At 42.9% G+C, this 13,648-nt stretch overlaps 1 protein-coding gene across 2 annotated transcripts in view; it reads left to right on the top strand.

Moving 5' to 3' along the window:
- PMVK (phosphomevalonate kinase) overlaps positions 1–1,822 on the top strand; it is a 35,455-nt gene extending 33,633 nt beyond the window's left edge. For both annotated transcript variants that reach the window (XM_086947357.1, XM_086947356.1), the window contains exon 5: positions 555–1,822. In XM_086947357.1, coding sequence (XP_086803483.1) covers positions 555–712 — 158 coding nt within the window. In that variant the 3' untranslated portion in view covers positions 713–1,822. The remainder of the gene's footprint in view (positions 1–554) is intronic.
- The last annotated feature ends 11,826 nt before the right edge of the window (positions 1,823–13,648 follow it).

Genomic DNA, 13,648 nt, shown 5'->3' with positions numbered 1-13,648 from the left:
CATCCTATGGGATTACGTTGCAGTGAATTATCTAACCATAGCAATGCACTCTCCCACTGGTGAGGGTTGGAGTGGCTGTCCACCCTGTGAAATGCGATTCCGTCCTCCAGGAAACCTCTGGTCACTGGTGTCCTGCATCAGGTGAAGCAGGCTGGTGGTCTTGCCTGGCTAGTGTAGTGTTGAACAGGCTATGGCTGTAATAACTGATTATCCTGGGTAATTTATGGCCTTACTGCTAGAGAGGGCTGACATATTTGCCTCCTTTAGTTAGTATAGTGCCATTCATTCTAGGACTGTGGTGGCAGTCTCCTTTGGTTGTATGTTATACTTAGGTGTGAGTTAAAATAGTCCTCCTATGGTCAGTGCCGGGCTTTGCTCAAAAGATGAATTGACTGTATCCTTCTGGCTAAGCAGCTTGCCTACCTTTGTAACTCCCGGAGTGGCTTGATGGTAAGGACAGGCTGCCCCATCTTTCCTTGAGAGCTTATTGCATGCCTTTCTTTCCAGATACATCCTTAGTAATCCTCCACATGTTTCTCCCCCTCCTTCTCCAGGGATTGATGATGCAGAGTCTGAGTGTGGGCTGGACCATGGCGTGACCTTTGACTGGACCATCACCAACGACGGAGACAGTGAGGCCCTGAGCGATCAGCTAGACACACTGGTGGACTTCATAAAGCTGAAACTGACCCAATGGGAGCAAGCATCCTGAGGACACACAGACCAAACTATTGGCCACTGATCCCGGATCTAACAGATGAGCAGAACATGCCCACCTCGTTCTAAAAAGAAAGCTAGCAAGAGAAAGGAGCACACGTAATCCTCTTATTCGCCAGGAGATGAGGGTGGCATCCTCTGTACTTTACATCAAGGAGGTTTTGGTCTGGAATGATGGAGAGGTGAGCATAAGTTCATAGGGACATAAAAAATAAGAAGTTTGCAATGGAAAGGGCATGAGATCTATAGAATTAATCACCTAGGAAGTTAAAGGAAAGGGCAGATCCAACCTGGGCTTCTTACACTGGTTGTCTATGATCTGTGCAGTTCATATCTGCATGTCACATGAAAACAAAAACAAATCAACAGGAACTCTTACTTCTGGAAAAATGTGTTTGCAACCTGAAATGTTCTACCTAATATCAAATTCCAAGAGATTCCTTTTAAAACTCATGTGGAATAAATCTGACTGTAATTCCCTACTGAGCAGGAAGTCGTGATGTCCGCTGCCTAGAAAACCAATGGACTGTTTGTGGCATTAAACGTGGTAAACGTCTAATGATCTATTGATTGACAAAAAGGTGACAGAACTCAGATTACCGAAGCAAAAGGAAATACATGGGACATCACAAATAATCTAAGACCGCAAAGGGATTCCACGCTTTCTATGAAAACGTATTATGACAGCCTAACCATTAAATTAAACTTGCAAGCAAGTGGAACATTAGTTCAAGTGCATTGTCCTCCAAAACTCCCTAATCAAGCGATGATGGAGCAAGATAATAAATTTGTGCCAACGGAAGCCTTGACAGACATGGGTGTGTGTCATAGTATTGAAGCCAGTAATTTTGACCTGCACATAGATCAACTCCACAATATTGACTACCGGTATATTGTCAAGATAAACATTTAAAATAAAATATAGATTTACTATTTTCTACTTATGACCTTGATAATATGTTAGGAGTCCAAATTGTGGCATCGATATGGGTGCAGGTCGATGTTGAGGCTACGATATCGTGGTAGAACTCCCAGCAAATCCAGATGGCTTACCTGAGAACGTTATCAATATTTATTGAAAACCAAATAAACATATATCCGTCTATGTATTGTTGTCAGTTGTGATGTACACTGTGAATACAAGGACAGAAAAATGTATTAATTATATGATTATATGTTGTCCTACATATAGGTACTGAGAGAAGAGGGGTCCCATTCTGAAGGTTGTACAGTGCCCCAGGGAACAAGGGAAAGGTGATACGGTGAGGATAGTGTGGATGGGGAATTGTGACAATAAAATCAAACAGTGATGTAGACGCTTTTGTAGGTCAATTAGAACAAACAAACTAACATAAATTCAATATATCACTTAAATGTAACAGTTTTGGTGTGAAGCTGATAGAAGAAAACCAGTTGTCGACGTTTCGACCCTCAGGTTGTGCAGGGATTAATTGTGCCCTTGCTGCGGGGTCTTCATCAGGACAGGGCGGGGGCAGGCAACCTAATTAGTCGTTGCTCATCATCACTGTAATAGTGGAGTGGACGCTTGTACCTCATTAATGGAAACATGGAATCATTTAAATTTTAGGATCCGCGTTATGGCAGGAATCGAATTAAAGGCCCGGGGACGCTGGGCACTGGAGATCCTGAGACTAATCCGAAAGGTAGTAGAATGCAGTTGGCGTCCCCACGTGGTTATAGGTGCTGAGATTATTTCAATGCGCACCGTCAAAGTCAGAGTCAATCTGGCGTCTCGTCTGCTCGCGTCTGCAATGCAGTGACTTTGTTTGGGTGAACCCCCTATTGATACTCTACATATAGGAGCAATGTATCTTTATTAACAGAGCTATGTGCTGTCATATATATTTGGAAGAACACTGCATGAGTACGTCGCTGTATTAGAAGTGTCGCGCTCTCTAGAGTTTGACCATTAACACGTTTGTCACAAAGGGGCATGAACATAGAAGAGCAGAACTTCCTTCCTTGTGGTACTGTTGATCCGATAACGCCATCTTGCATTTCACCACACCTGGCTGACCCTGTGAGGTTGGTAGCAGTTTCCTAAACCAGTAGATTTTCTGTGGCTTAGTTTAGAGATTATATTCTCTTGCAACCTCCTATATATTTTATCTCGGAAATCTCAAATCCTGCTGATGTTTGTGTATGCCGACTACTTTACATTTGTACCGAATTCTTCTCTACAGGGATGATATCTAAGAGGACGGGTTTTAATGGAAGGGATTTAGATCCTCTGTACTGTATCCCTGTGTTCTGAAGTTTATTTTAACTTTATAGCAGTGTCTGCAAATTATTATGGCAACTACCATGTCTTGTGATCAGTCCTGTCCACTGGTTGGAACATGAGTTTATCAAGTAGTTTATTTTGAGGAATAATTATTGATGAATTGCACGTTTTCTTTCCTACAGCTAAGAGTTCCACCAACATCTTTGGGTCGAACACTTTGGACCCTAGCACTTTAAAAAAATTGTATTTACAAATTAAGCACTGCCTTAAAGGGTGGATAAACGTTTATGGTCTGGTTATTAATGTGATCACATCTTAAAAGATTCACTTTTAAAGTGACAATTAGAAGTGATTCTAAAATTCAGTAAGAGTTGCTTAATAATTTCAAACTTCAAACCAATTGCTCTTATTGGCTTTAAAGTGTGTGGAACAGTCTGTGTGACCAGGCTCAGGAAACGCATGTGTTCCTTACTAAATCCCATCGGTGAATTTCTAAAAGGTACTCTTGTTTATCGTGCTACCAGCCATGCACGTAATTTTGAGAGCGCATTAGTTTTACTAGTTGGCCCCATATTCAATTGTATCAATGAGTGTTTTAACCCTTTCCATGCTCATGACGAGCTCAGCTCGTCATGATGCACGGTTGAGCTGTGCTGATGACGAGCTGAGCTCGTCATGATTAGTAAGAATGACGAAAAGTCAGCATAGGAGGGGAAAACACCTAGCAGCCAAGGTGTTAATCAATACTCAAAGTCCTCTATATAACTTACCTGAATATGCTCCCTACCTTCAATCATTCATAGGAACAAGTCAGTGTTACACATTTTGCCGCTCTTGTCTTAGTTTGTACTTCTACACCTGATTATTACAATATTAACAAGCATTTGCAATGCAATAGGTCTCGCATTAGAAAAGTGTGAGCTATTGTATCGTAAATGACAAATTTTTTGAATGTGTTGGCTTTGAAAATATATAAATTAATAGCATTGTTATTCACAAAGCCAATAGCATACACTTTCCTAATGCAAGTCCTATTGGCTATGGCAATGCTTATTGGCAGCAAGCAAGGACTGGGCTGTTCTGGTGCTGAGTGATGTGGTGGTGTATTATAGTGATGTGGTGGTGTCCCAGAGTGACGTGGTGGTGTCCCTGAGTGACGTGGTGGTGTCCCTGAGTGACGTGGTGGTGTCCCTGAGTGACATGGTGGTGTCCCTGAGTGACATGGTGGTGTCCCTGAGTGACGTGGTGGTGTCCCTGAGTGACGTGGTGGTGTCCCTGAGTGACGTGGTGGTGCCCCTGAGTCGTGTGGTGGTGCCCCTGAGTCGTGTGGTGGTGCCCCTGAGTCGTGTGGTGGTGCCCCTGAGTCGTGTGGTGGGGCCAGTGAGTCGTGTGGTGGTGCCCCTGAGTGATGTGGTGGTGTCCCTGAGTGATGTGGTGCAGCAGCACAGAGACTGAAGCTAAGAACACACAGGGTTGAGTTCTACAAAGCGCGTTCAGTTTATCAAACCACAGAATGATGGAGCCGGGAAAAAGCAAGGGGAAACAGGAAAACACAGGGAGAGTGTCTAATGATAGAGGCGTGTTATAAGCAGGGGAAAACCCAATCAACCCTTGTAGGCTTGGGCACTGTACGGTTAAGGTCAAAGTATGCTACAAGGGACTTGATTAAGAAAGTAGTCAGTCTTAGTTGTACGAATGTAACACACTCAGAGGAATCCACAGGATATCAAACTTAGTGCACAATTGAAATAAATCAGTGGAAGGGTAAAAATAGAACACACAGAGGAGAGAAATATATTCAATTTTTTTATATTTATTCAAGAGACATAAGGTTGGGGAGACAAATACAAAAAGTGAATTAAAGCAATAGTTATGAACAGAGGTAAACAATAATTTCTCTACAGTTCACAACTGAAAACATCAACTCATGGTGGATTTGACAGACATCCAAAATTAATTAATAAGGAATGGTCGTGTGTTTGTGCGAAATCAACGTGACTGGAGATGATGGAAGTGTCGACGTTTCGGTCTAAAGGGCAGTCGTCCTGTAGACCATCATCAGGACAGAATATTTAATTGCTGTAAATACTCCGTACATTAAAACAATGAATGTGGATTACTAATAAAGCATGTTAAAAGTTATTAAAATCATACATACATAAAAAACTCCATGTGTCAAATAATAGCTTCATGTCTAATCTATACAAAACAAAATACCCCTTCCTGGTAATGTTTTGGAGAAACAATCATTAGACAAACGATAATGAATTTGACTTAATCCATTTTAATCGAGACTCATACAGTCAATATACGGATGCTCAATGTGTTAAAAAAGGCAAGAGAGACATAGTACATATCTTGTCCTTGAGAAGACAGCTGACAAAAAATGAAATATTTACATTTGAACAGCATTAAAACAAGAATAAGAGAAAATATCCTGTTAAATCAAAATACAGTCTTATTGTCATATCAAAAATGAAAAAAGCAGTTGATTTGTCACCTGAACTTTCTGAAATGCGCCTTATTAAGATGGCATTGGGCGGTAAATTAACGTGGAGCACGGTATCAAATAGAACTTGAAAGAGTGCAGAACTTCTATTAGTATACGGTGACTGAAATGAAAAAAATTATGATAGAGGCAGCAAGGGCTGGGGCTTGGACAACAATCCAGTACGGGGTCGAGAAGGCACTGAATGGGAGAACACGGAAAACACCCAGGGCTAAGGAAGGAAGATGCAAGCACATGGGAGAGCAGGCGGATGGGGCTTGGACAGCAATCCAGTACAGGGTCGAGAAGGCACTGAATGGGAGAACATGGAAAACACCCAGGGCCAAGGAAGGAAGATGCAAGCACACGGGAGAGCAGGCGGATGGGGCTTGGACAGCAATCAAGTATGAGATCGATAAGGCACTGAATGGGAGAAGACGAAAAACACCCTGGGCCAAGGAAGGAAGATGCAGGCACACGGGAGAGCAGGCGGATGGGGCTTGGACAGCAATCAAGTACGGGGTAGAGAAGGCACTGAATGGGAGAACATGGGAAACATCCAGGGCCAAGGAAGGAAGATGCAAGCACACGGGAGAGCAGGTGGAGACAAGCTCTCGGCATTGCTGTGGCGGGGGGGGCAGGAGCGCATTCCTTTGAAGTCTGATGCGTGGGCGGGGGAGCGGCAGCCTTTGAAGTCTGATTGGGGGTCGAGCGGCAGCCTTTGAAGTCTGATGCGAGGCACAGACAAGAAGTTGAAGTTAAAGTATTTATTGAGCATACGTCTACCAGGCGGTTCCTTGGCGCTATGGATGAAGACCCAGGGGGGCAAAGGGTGGATACTTAGGACGGGAAGGCTTGTGAGAGAAGTAGGGTCTTCAAGACTTTACGGAAGTCAAGATAGGAGAGCTTGGATCAGATCGTGCAGGGAAGGGTGTTCCAGAAGGTGGGTGCAAGGACGGAAAACTTCATTCCCCCAGATTTTTTCTTCCTGAAGCGGGGTACAGTTAGAAGGAACTGGGTAGAGGAGCACAGCTCCCTACTGGGAGCATAAATTTTGATTGCCGAATTAATAAAGGCTGGAGCAGTTCCAGCGCGAGCCTGGAAGGTCGTGCAACCCATCTTAAATAGGGCACGCTCCCGGATAGGGAGCCAGTGCAGGGATTTAAGTAAAGGAGTGACATGGTGGAATTTCGGGAGGCCATAAATGAGACGAGCCACCTGGTTTTGGACCATTTGAAGACGCCGAAGGTCATAGGCAGGGACCCCATTGTACAAGATGTTGCCGTAGTCGAGACGTGACAAGACCATAGCCAGTAGGATCAGTTTGAGAGAAGAAAAGGGGAAAAAGCGAGATATCTTACGAATGGTGCGAAGAACTAAAAAGCAAGATGACACCACTGAACTGATCTGGGAGTGAAGAGTGAGGTGATTGTTGAGAGTGATCCCTAGTGTCTTGACTGAGGAGGAAGGTGAGGGAGGGGTACCCAAGGAAGGAGGCCAAAACAATGGTGTCCATTGGTGGTGTGTGACGTGGCTGGCGTTGTGCACGCGCATAGTTCACATGAACTGTGTCTAATCCACCGTTTTGGTAGACTGTTTTTTTCCCCTTACTATAATCTTGCCGGAGCAATGCGCAAGCGCATTGGCTCAGACGAGGCCTAAAAACTACTAAAATTACAGATGAGCATTGGGAGCATTTAGTATTAGCTATCTCCATAGGAATACTACCTCCTCGTAAACTTCAGTACCACCTGAACAGAGACTGCCAAATTAGGTCGTTGTTAATAAATAGTTACGGAAGACTAGTTGTTCCTCAAAAAGAATAAAATAGAATTTTGACTCTTCTCTCTTCAGCTAAGTGCCCAGTGATGTAAGCATAGCTTGGTGTCCCATAAAAGTTGAACATTTGAGTAAAATGTTTGCCAGAGACCACAATCTGTGATTATAGACTTTATTTAGGGGTCTATAGCCAATAGACACCACTATACTTTTTATGACGAGGTAAGATCAGGTAAATGAAAGAGATCGTTGTGCCTCAAATCTGCTGAGTGTGATGCCTATAAACCGCCTTTCAGTATTCTTCAAGTATGTATTGGCCAATGGCGAGAAATGCAGACATGAGGTATGGCATGTGGGCATGTACAGCTGTGTGCACGTGTGGTTTAGGACACAGGCAGTGGAGACTGGTTGCAATCTGCGACTGGCTTCTCTCTTTTCCTAGAAATCCTACAATGAAACGGACACATTGCTGCACCCCTGAAAGCATCCATAATATGTTCCAATTTGGGTATAGCCCTGGTTGGGTCCGGACAACTGCTGACTGACGGAAACATCACTTTGTCTCCCTATGGTCATTGCTATAGGACTGGTCGCTTAAGCCCTTCTAGAATAGGATTGGAGAGTGTCCCATGTCTATCTCCTAAGATGATGGACCTCTTGAACCCTCAAATAAACTCAAACACTTCAGGGAAAGGAGCCACCAGCACTCTGCTAGCTCAAGCCTTTGAAGCCTTTTTGAGTTTTACAGATGTGCCTTCTTTAGAAAGAGAGCAGAAAGACTAAATAGGGACAGAAGACTCGAACCCTGGCACTGAACAGCGATATGCTTGGACGAAGAAAGATGTAAAGAGAGACAATGAGATCTAGTGATAAGCACTGGGCTAGGGAGATACAACAGTAAAATGGAGACACTGACCTTAGAACAATAAGATACAAGCACAGAGAGATGCTAACACTGACACAAAGTCACAAACTGGGGCTAAATGGTGACTAGGGATATAAACACAGACTGTCAGGCAAACATTGAGAACTTAAAAATGAGACAACAACACAGTGACTTTGGTACAGTGAAGCCCATGCACTGTCATAGAAACTGGCACTAGAGAGACACTGGCAGATCGACTAAAACGTGTAAGTGGAGACAGAGCTTTTTGGGAAGAGGAAAATTGACGCAAACAGGTAAGATACTAGCCATTAGTTCTGGAAACATACATTTAGACCAGTGTGTTCTGAAACTTGGCAGGAAGACGCAAACACTGAAATTGAAACTGGGAGATACAAACAGGTGTTTGCAGGACACAGATATTTGCTAAAGAGGCCCTGAGATAGGCAGACCATAATAGAGATAAATTCAATAAACAATAGGGTGACCCTGTGTCCCTCAAAACCTGGGTACGGCTTATACAGTTAATTCAATCATTAAGATTATTTACTGCAATTCTCAAATTTAGATGTCGGAACAATTTTTGACATGAGGAACACACAAAAAACAAGGACAATAATGGGTGGTGGGTATAGCGGTATTTTATATAAATTCCATCATTTTATATATACCCACACAATATTAAAATGCTGTCACCACAATGTGACATTTAAAGTGCTGCGTGATCAAGTGACATATTGTGCTCAGTGATAAAAATTGGAGCGTATTGTCTGAGTCATAAGAATATGTACATGGGAGGCTAGAGTGTTTAATGGGAAAACCTCAGTTTAATGGGAAAAAACTCAGTTCCTCTCTGTTCATTGGTACAGGAACATTCTGGATAGTATCCAATAAATCCTTATTTGGTTTTATACCATCCTTGCTCGCCTCATGACCCAAATAATTCAGTGTTTGCATTTATTAAACTCTGCTGTCAGTCCATTCTTTTGCAGCGTTGTCAACACTTCCCTCTAGCGAACATCATGTTGCTCCCTGTCCTTCCCCATCACTAGTATATAATCTTGGAAAAATAGTATCCCCCCATTTCCCTTGAACAGTTCATGCATACGTTTTTGGAAGACCGAAGCTAACCCAAATGGCATCCCTACATACCTATAACACCCAGAGGATGTCATGACTGTAGTTCAATCCTTACAATCCTGGTGCAAACCAATCTTATGGTATGCTGACGATAAATCAGCTGTAGAAAACCATCTCATCTCTCTAGTCATGGTTAGCATCTCATTTGTTTAGGGCAAGGACAACCTTTCTATTTTAGGATTAAGATGGGTCAGATCCACCTTTCAGTTTGGTATCCTTTTTAAGTATTATCTTGTGATATAATAAATACTCCCTCCTTCTTGGAAAATAATTCTGGAAATTCTTCCGCAAAGCATTACTCGTCTCTTCTCCTCCTCCAAACACTAATACGTGCTTGTGACTGTTAGCGTCTAAAAGTATGTCAAGGGCCCTCTGATCCATCCACCCCAAGACAGATGGACCTTCTTCTGCAACATACAAGTTACCCAATACTTTCCTATTCTTATGTTCATAGCTTACCAATCTCTATCACAACATTGGTATAGGCTCACCCATAATACTTTCTAGGACAATACCAGCTTTTAGGATATGGGCACCAATACCCTCTCAAATGTCTTCTTTCATACGTGCTTATCCAGTATAATGCAGGGAGATCCTGAATCTGCCACTATGAGAACTGGAACCCACAATCTTTCTTTCACATACTCGTTATTGACATGCATTAGTATCTGGTCCCTTACAAGTTCGTCATGCAAGGAACCAAATCTGAAATTAATTGCTAATTGTTTTATGTCCGACACGTAGTCTTGAACGGATTTTGATTTTGCCTGTTTCCTTTGAAAGAATGTATTTATGCCAATGGCAACACATACTAATGGTGAATAACAGCTATCCAGATCAGACCAAGCATTTTCAAAAATGTCTCTTTCATTAGGGATTCTGTATTTTTTTTAACCATTGTACACTTTTAAACCTTGAAGACCCAGAGAATGTTACCCCATTGGTGTACAGCCTGCAGATTTAATATGCAGCTGAAATTCTGCATCCACGCAACATTGTCACGCAAGCAGAGGTATTTTGCTAAAATAATCAAACACTCCAAAATAAATATGGCTGCCTACAGCTGGCGATCAGCGATCTTCAGCAGCAGTAGGCGAACAGCGATCTGCAGCTGCAGCCGGCGAACAGTGATCTGCAGCTGCAGCCGGCGAACAGTGATCTGCAGCAGCAGCCGGCGAACAGTGATCTGCAGCAGCAGCAGCAGCAGCCGACGAACAGTGATCTGCAGCAGCAGCAGCCGACGAACAGTGATCTGCAGCAGCAGCCGACGAACAGTGATCTGCAGCAGCAGCCGACGAACAGTGATCTGCAGCAGCAGCCGACGAACAGCGATCTGCAGCAGCAGCCGACGAACAGCGATCTGCAGCAGCCGACGAACAGCGATCTGCAGCAGCAGCCGGCGAACAGCGATCTGCAGCAGCAGCCAGTGATCAGCGATCTGCAACAGCAGTCTGTAATCTGCAGCAAAAAAAGCTCCCCACCCAGGTTCTTTGCCAAGGTCGAATCTCGCTGCCAGTTCTGTGGTGTATAATGAAGTACTACACCTCTGACTTGTAAGTAGGTACTCTTTATTCAGTCCTGCTGAGGAAAAACCATAAAGCACATTAACCCTTTGTAGTGTCTGGCGAATTAGGAAGGATGAAACTCTTTTGGCTCCAAATTAACTCTATAGATCTGTGGCATCAGTGTTAGAGCGTAATGCACTGAATGCTGGTATAGAATGTTGAGTTTTCAGTTACACGCAGACAAATAAAGGTCTGTATGTGTGTAGCGTAGTCCTTTGCGGGTACTCAGGCTGGGGAGGCGGCTACAACTGGCAACGAGTTAGGGGATAAGTAACCTGGAGATCAACAGCGCTCTCCCAGAGAGTTTGCCATGGTCCTAGCAAATTGCTTGTACATGCCACTTGTGCTACCCCCGAAGTGAGGAACCGACGCTTAAAGCATGTGGCGTCAAAGTGCAACTCCAGCCACCGTAAAGAAGTTTAAAATGACAAAAACATTGCCAAGAAATCTTCGTATCAATAACCGAGAACGTGCTGGCCAGATCATACATAAAGGCAATGCGCTGCTACACAATATACAGTCATATGTAATCCAGAACGTGAACGCTCAAGGCCGATACAACCAGGTTTTCAAAGAGTGGTTATTGATAATCACAATGTGCAAGATAACATTACGTTACAAAAGTGATGAAGACAAAGAGAGCGGAAAGAGACACCTAAGGATATAACAATTAGTTACTCACCAGAACCAGAGTAAAGTAAGTTTATACAACCTCTACTGCAGGCATCGCAACCCAGATGAGGATAGGGGTTGGGTTTGACAAGTGCATGACCATCACCACAGTCTCCAAATATATTTCGAATAGTGAAATGTTTCAGCTGGCAGAGAATGAAGTTGCGCCTTCCAAGTATCATTAAAGATGATCCAGAGGCAAGAACGTTACAAGGCCTCACTGCTGAGTCACATAAAGCAAGCCACAGAGATCCACATGCAGTGTCAGTAAATTCCACACTGGTCTACAATGTTGCCTCTTTCCCAAAACCACCACCATCATTCGACACCATCAAAATGTAAAATATTGGCGATAGATCCACTGCTTGGATAGAGGCGATTTATGATTTTATCGATGCACTTGAAGAGACTGATAAAAAATATTATCAAGTAGCTCAAAAATCTTGCTGGCGATGGTGTAAAAGAAGTCATAGAGAGAATGCTGTGAACCGATGAAGAAGTCACATATTGTCAGATTGTTGAATCTCAAGTTTTATCCAATGCCAAATGCTGACTTTAAAAGATACATGTTCAACCAGGAAAGCCAGAAAGTTGGTGACTCCACTGATTAATTTGTGGAGAGACTACATACTTGTCAGACTTTGTAAGTTCAATGAATTTAATGATGAAGAAGCTATGTGTCTCAGGTGTACTGGTGGCTGCTTGTCAGATTGATTCAGAAGACGAATGCTGAGAGAAACTCTTAGTAGTCTGGAGTGAGTGTTAATGGCTTCCAGAGCTGAAGAGTGTGCCAATAGACAAGCTGCTGACATGGAGGCCGGAGGTGCCCAGAATAAATCAATCATGAGTGAAAAGTAATCTAAAGCCAAAGACTGAAGGACACAAAGTGATGTCTGCCCATAAAAAGAAGTTGTGTTTTAGATGTGGATAATTATTTCGACAAGAAGGTAGATGTCCCGCTTTTTGCATAGATCTAGAAAGGCTGTAGGAAGGAGAACCATTTTGTAACCATCTGTAAAGCCAAGAGAAAAGCAAGTGTGTCATGGTGTGAAAACAAAATAGCTGCCAAAATGTTCCAGAAACAATGTTTGAAGCACACCCACAAGGCTAGGCGGCGACATCAGTTAAGACAAATCGACAACGAACAATTTTGACCGTCGTGCAACCCATCGTCAAACCGGTCTTCTGATCAAGTGAGAGTGAAGAAAATGATTGTGTCATGTCAATGTTTACCCCAGAAAAGTGTGCACATGTTGGGCTGGCCGCTTCTGAAGAAAAATGTCAGTCAGAGAAAGACCGACATGCTAAAGCACCAAAATCATTCAAACATTGCCTGAAAATTACACTGAAAGTAAATGGTTGTTCGATAACTTTCGTTATCAACTGTGGTGCATCGATAAGCATTATGCCTGAGGAGAAATACAATGAATTATCTCCATTGCCACAACTTATGCCATTGAGAACCAGAGTGTTTACATGGGCTGCATCGATGCCCGTGAAAAGTCAAGGTTATTTGTAGCGACAATGAAACACAAGAAAACTAAGGTACGAGCACCCATCCATGTGCTTGAAGGCATGGCGTCCAGGGCCTGTCTACTCAGTTTCAGTACAGCCACTGATATGGTACTGAATTCTGTGAATTACAACATGAATGCTTACCACGAAATAGTAAGTCAGTTCCCTTTGTTATTTCATGGTTTTGAAAAACTTAAGACTATGAAAGTGAAGTTGCATAATCATGTCCGTCCTATTGCTCAAAGACATAAACAAATTGCTTTTCATTTGCAAGAAGCTGGTGAGAAAGAACTTGAATTGTTACTTAAGCATGATGTTGTTGAGCGTTCTAATGGTCCAACGCCATGGGGTTCTCCCATAGTAGTAGTGCCCAAAAATGAAAGTGAAAGAGCTGTACGCATATGCATTGATATGCGTCAGGCTAACAAGACAATTGAATGAAAATGACATCAAGGTCCACATGTTTCAAGACGTCATTCGACGTATCCTACAGCCTGTCATCAATGCATTCAATTACAGCAATGAAATATTGGTTTTCGGCGCTACTTAAAAAGAACATGATAAAGCTCTTACACAAGTATGTAGTTTACTTGCTGAAGCAGGTTTGACTTTGAATGCAGACAAGTGGGATTTCCATAAGACAA

Source organism: Lissotriton vulgaris, chromosome 12, assembly GCF_964263255.1.
Source record: "Lissotriton vulgaris chromosome 12, aLisVul1.2, whole genome shotgun sequence".
In the NCBI taxonomy this organism is placed as follows: Eukaryota; Metazoa; Chordata; class Amphibia; order Caudata; family Salamandridae; genus Lissotriton; species Lissotriton vulgaris.
The sequence above is the reverse complement of the archived record's forward strand: the minus strand, read 5'-3'. Positions and strand labels throughout refer to the sequence as shown.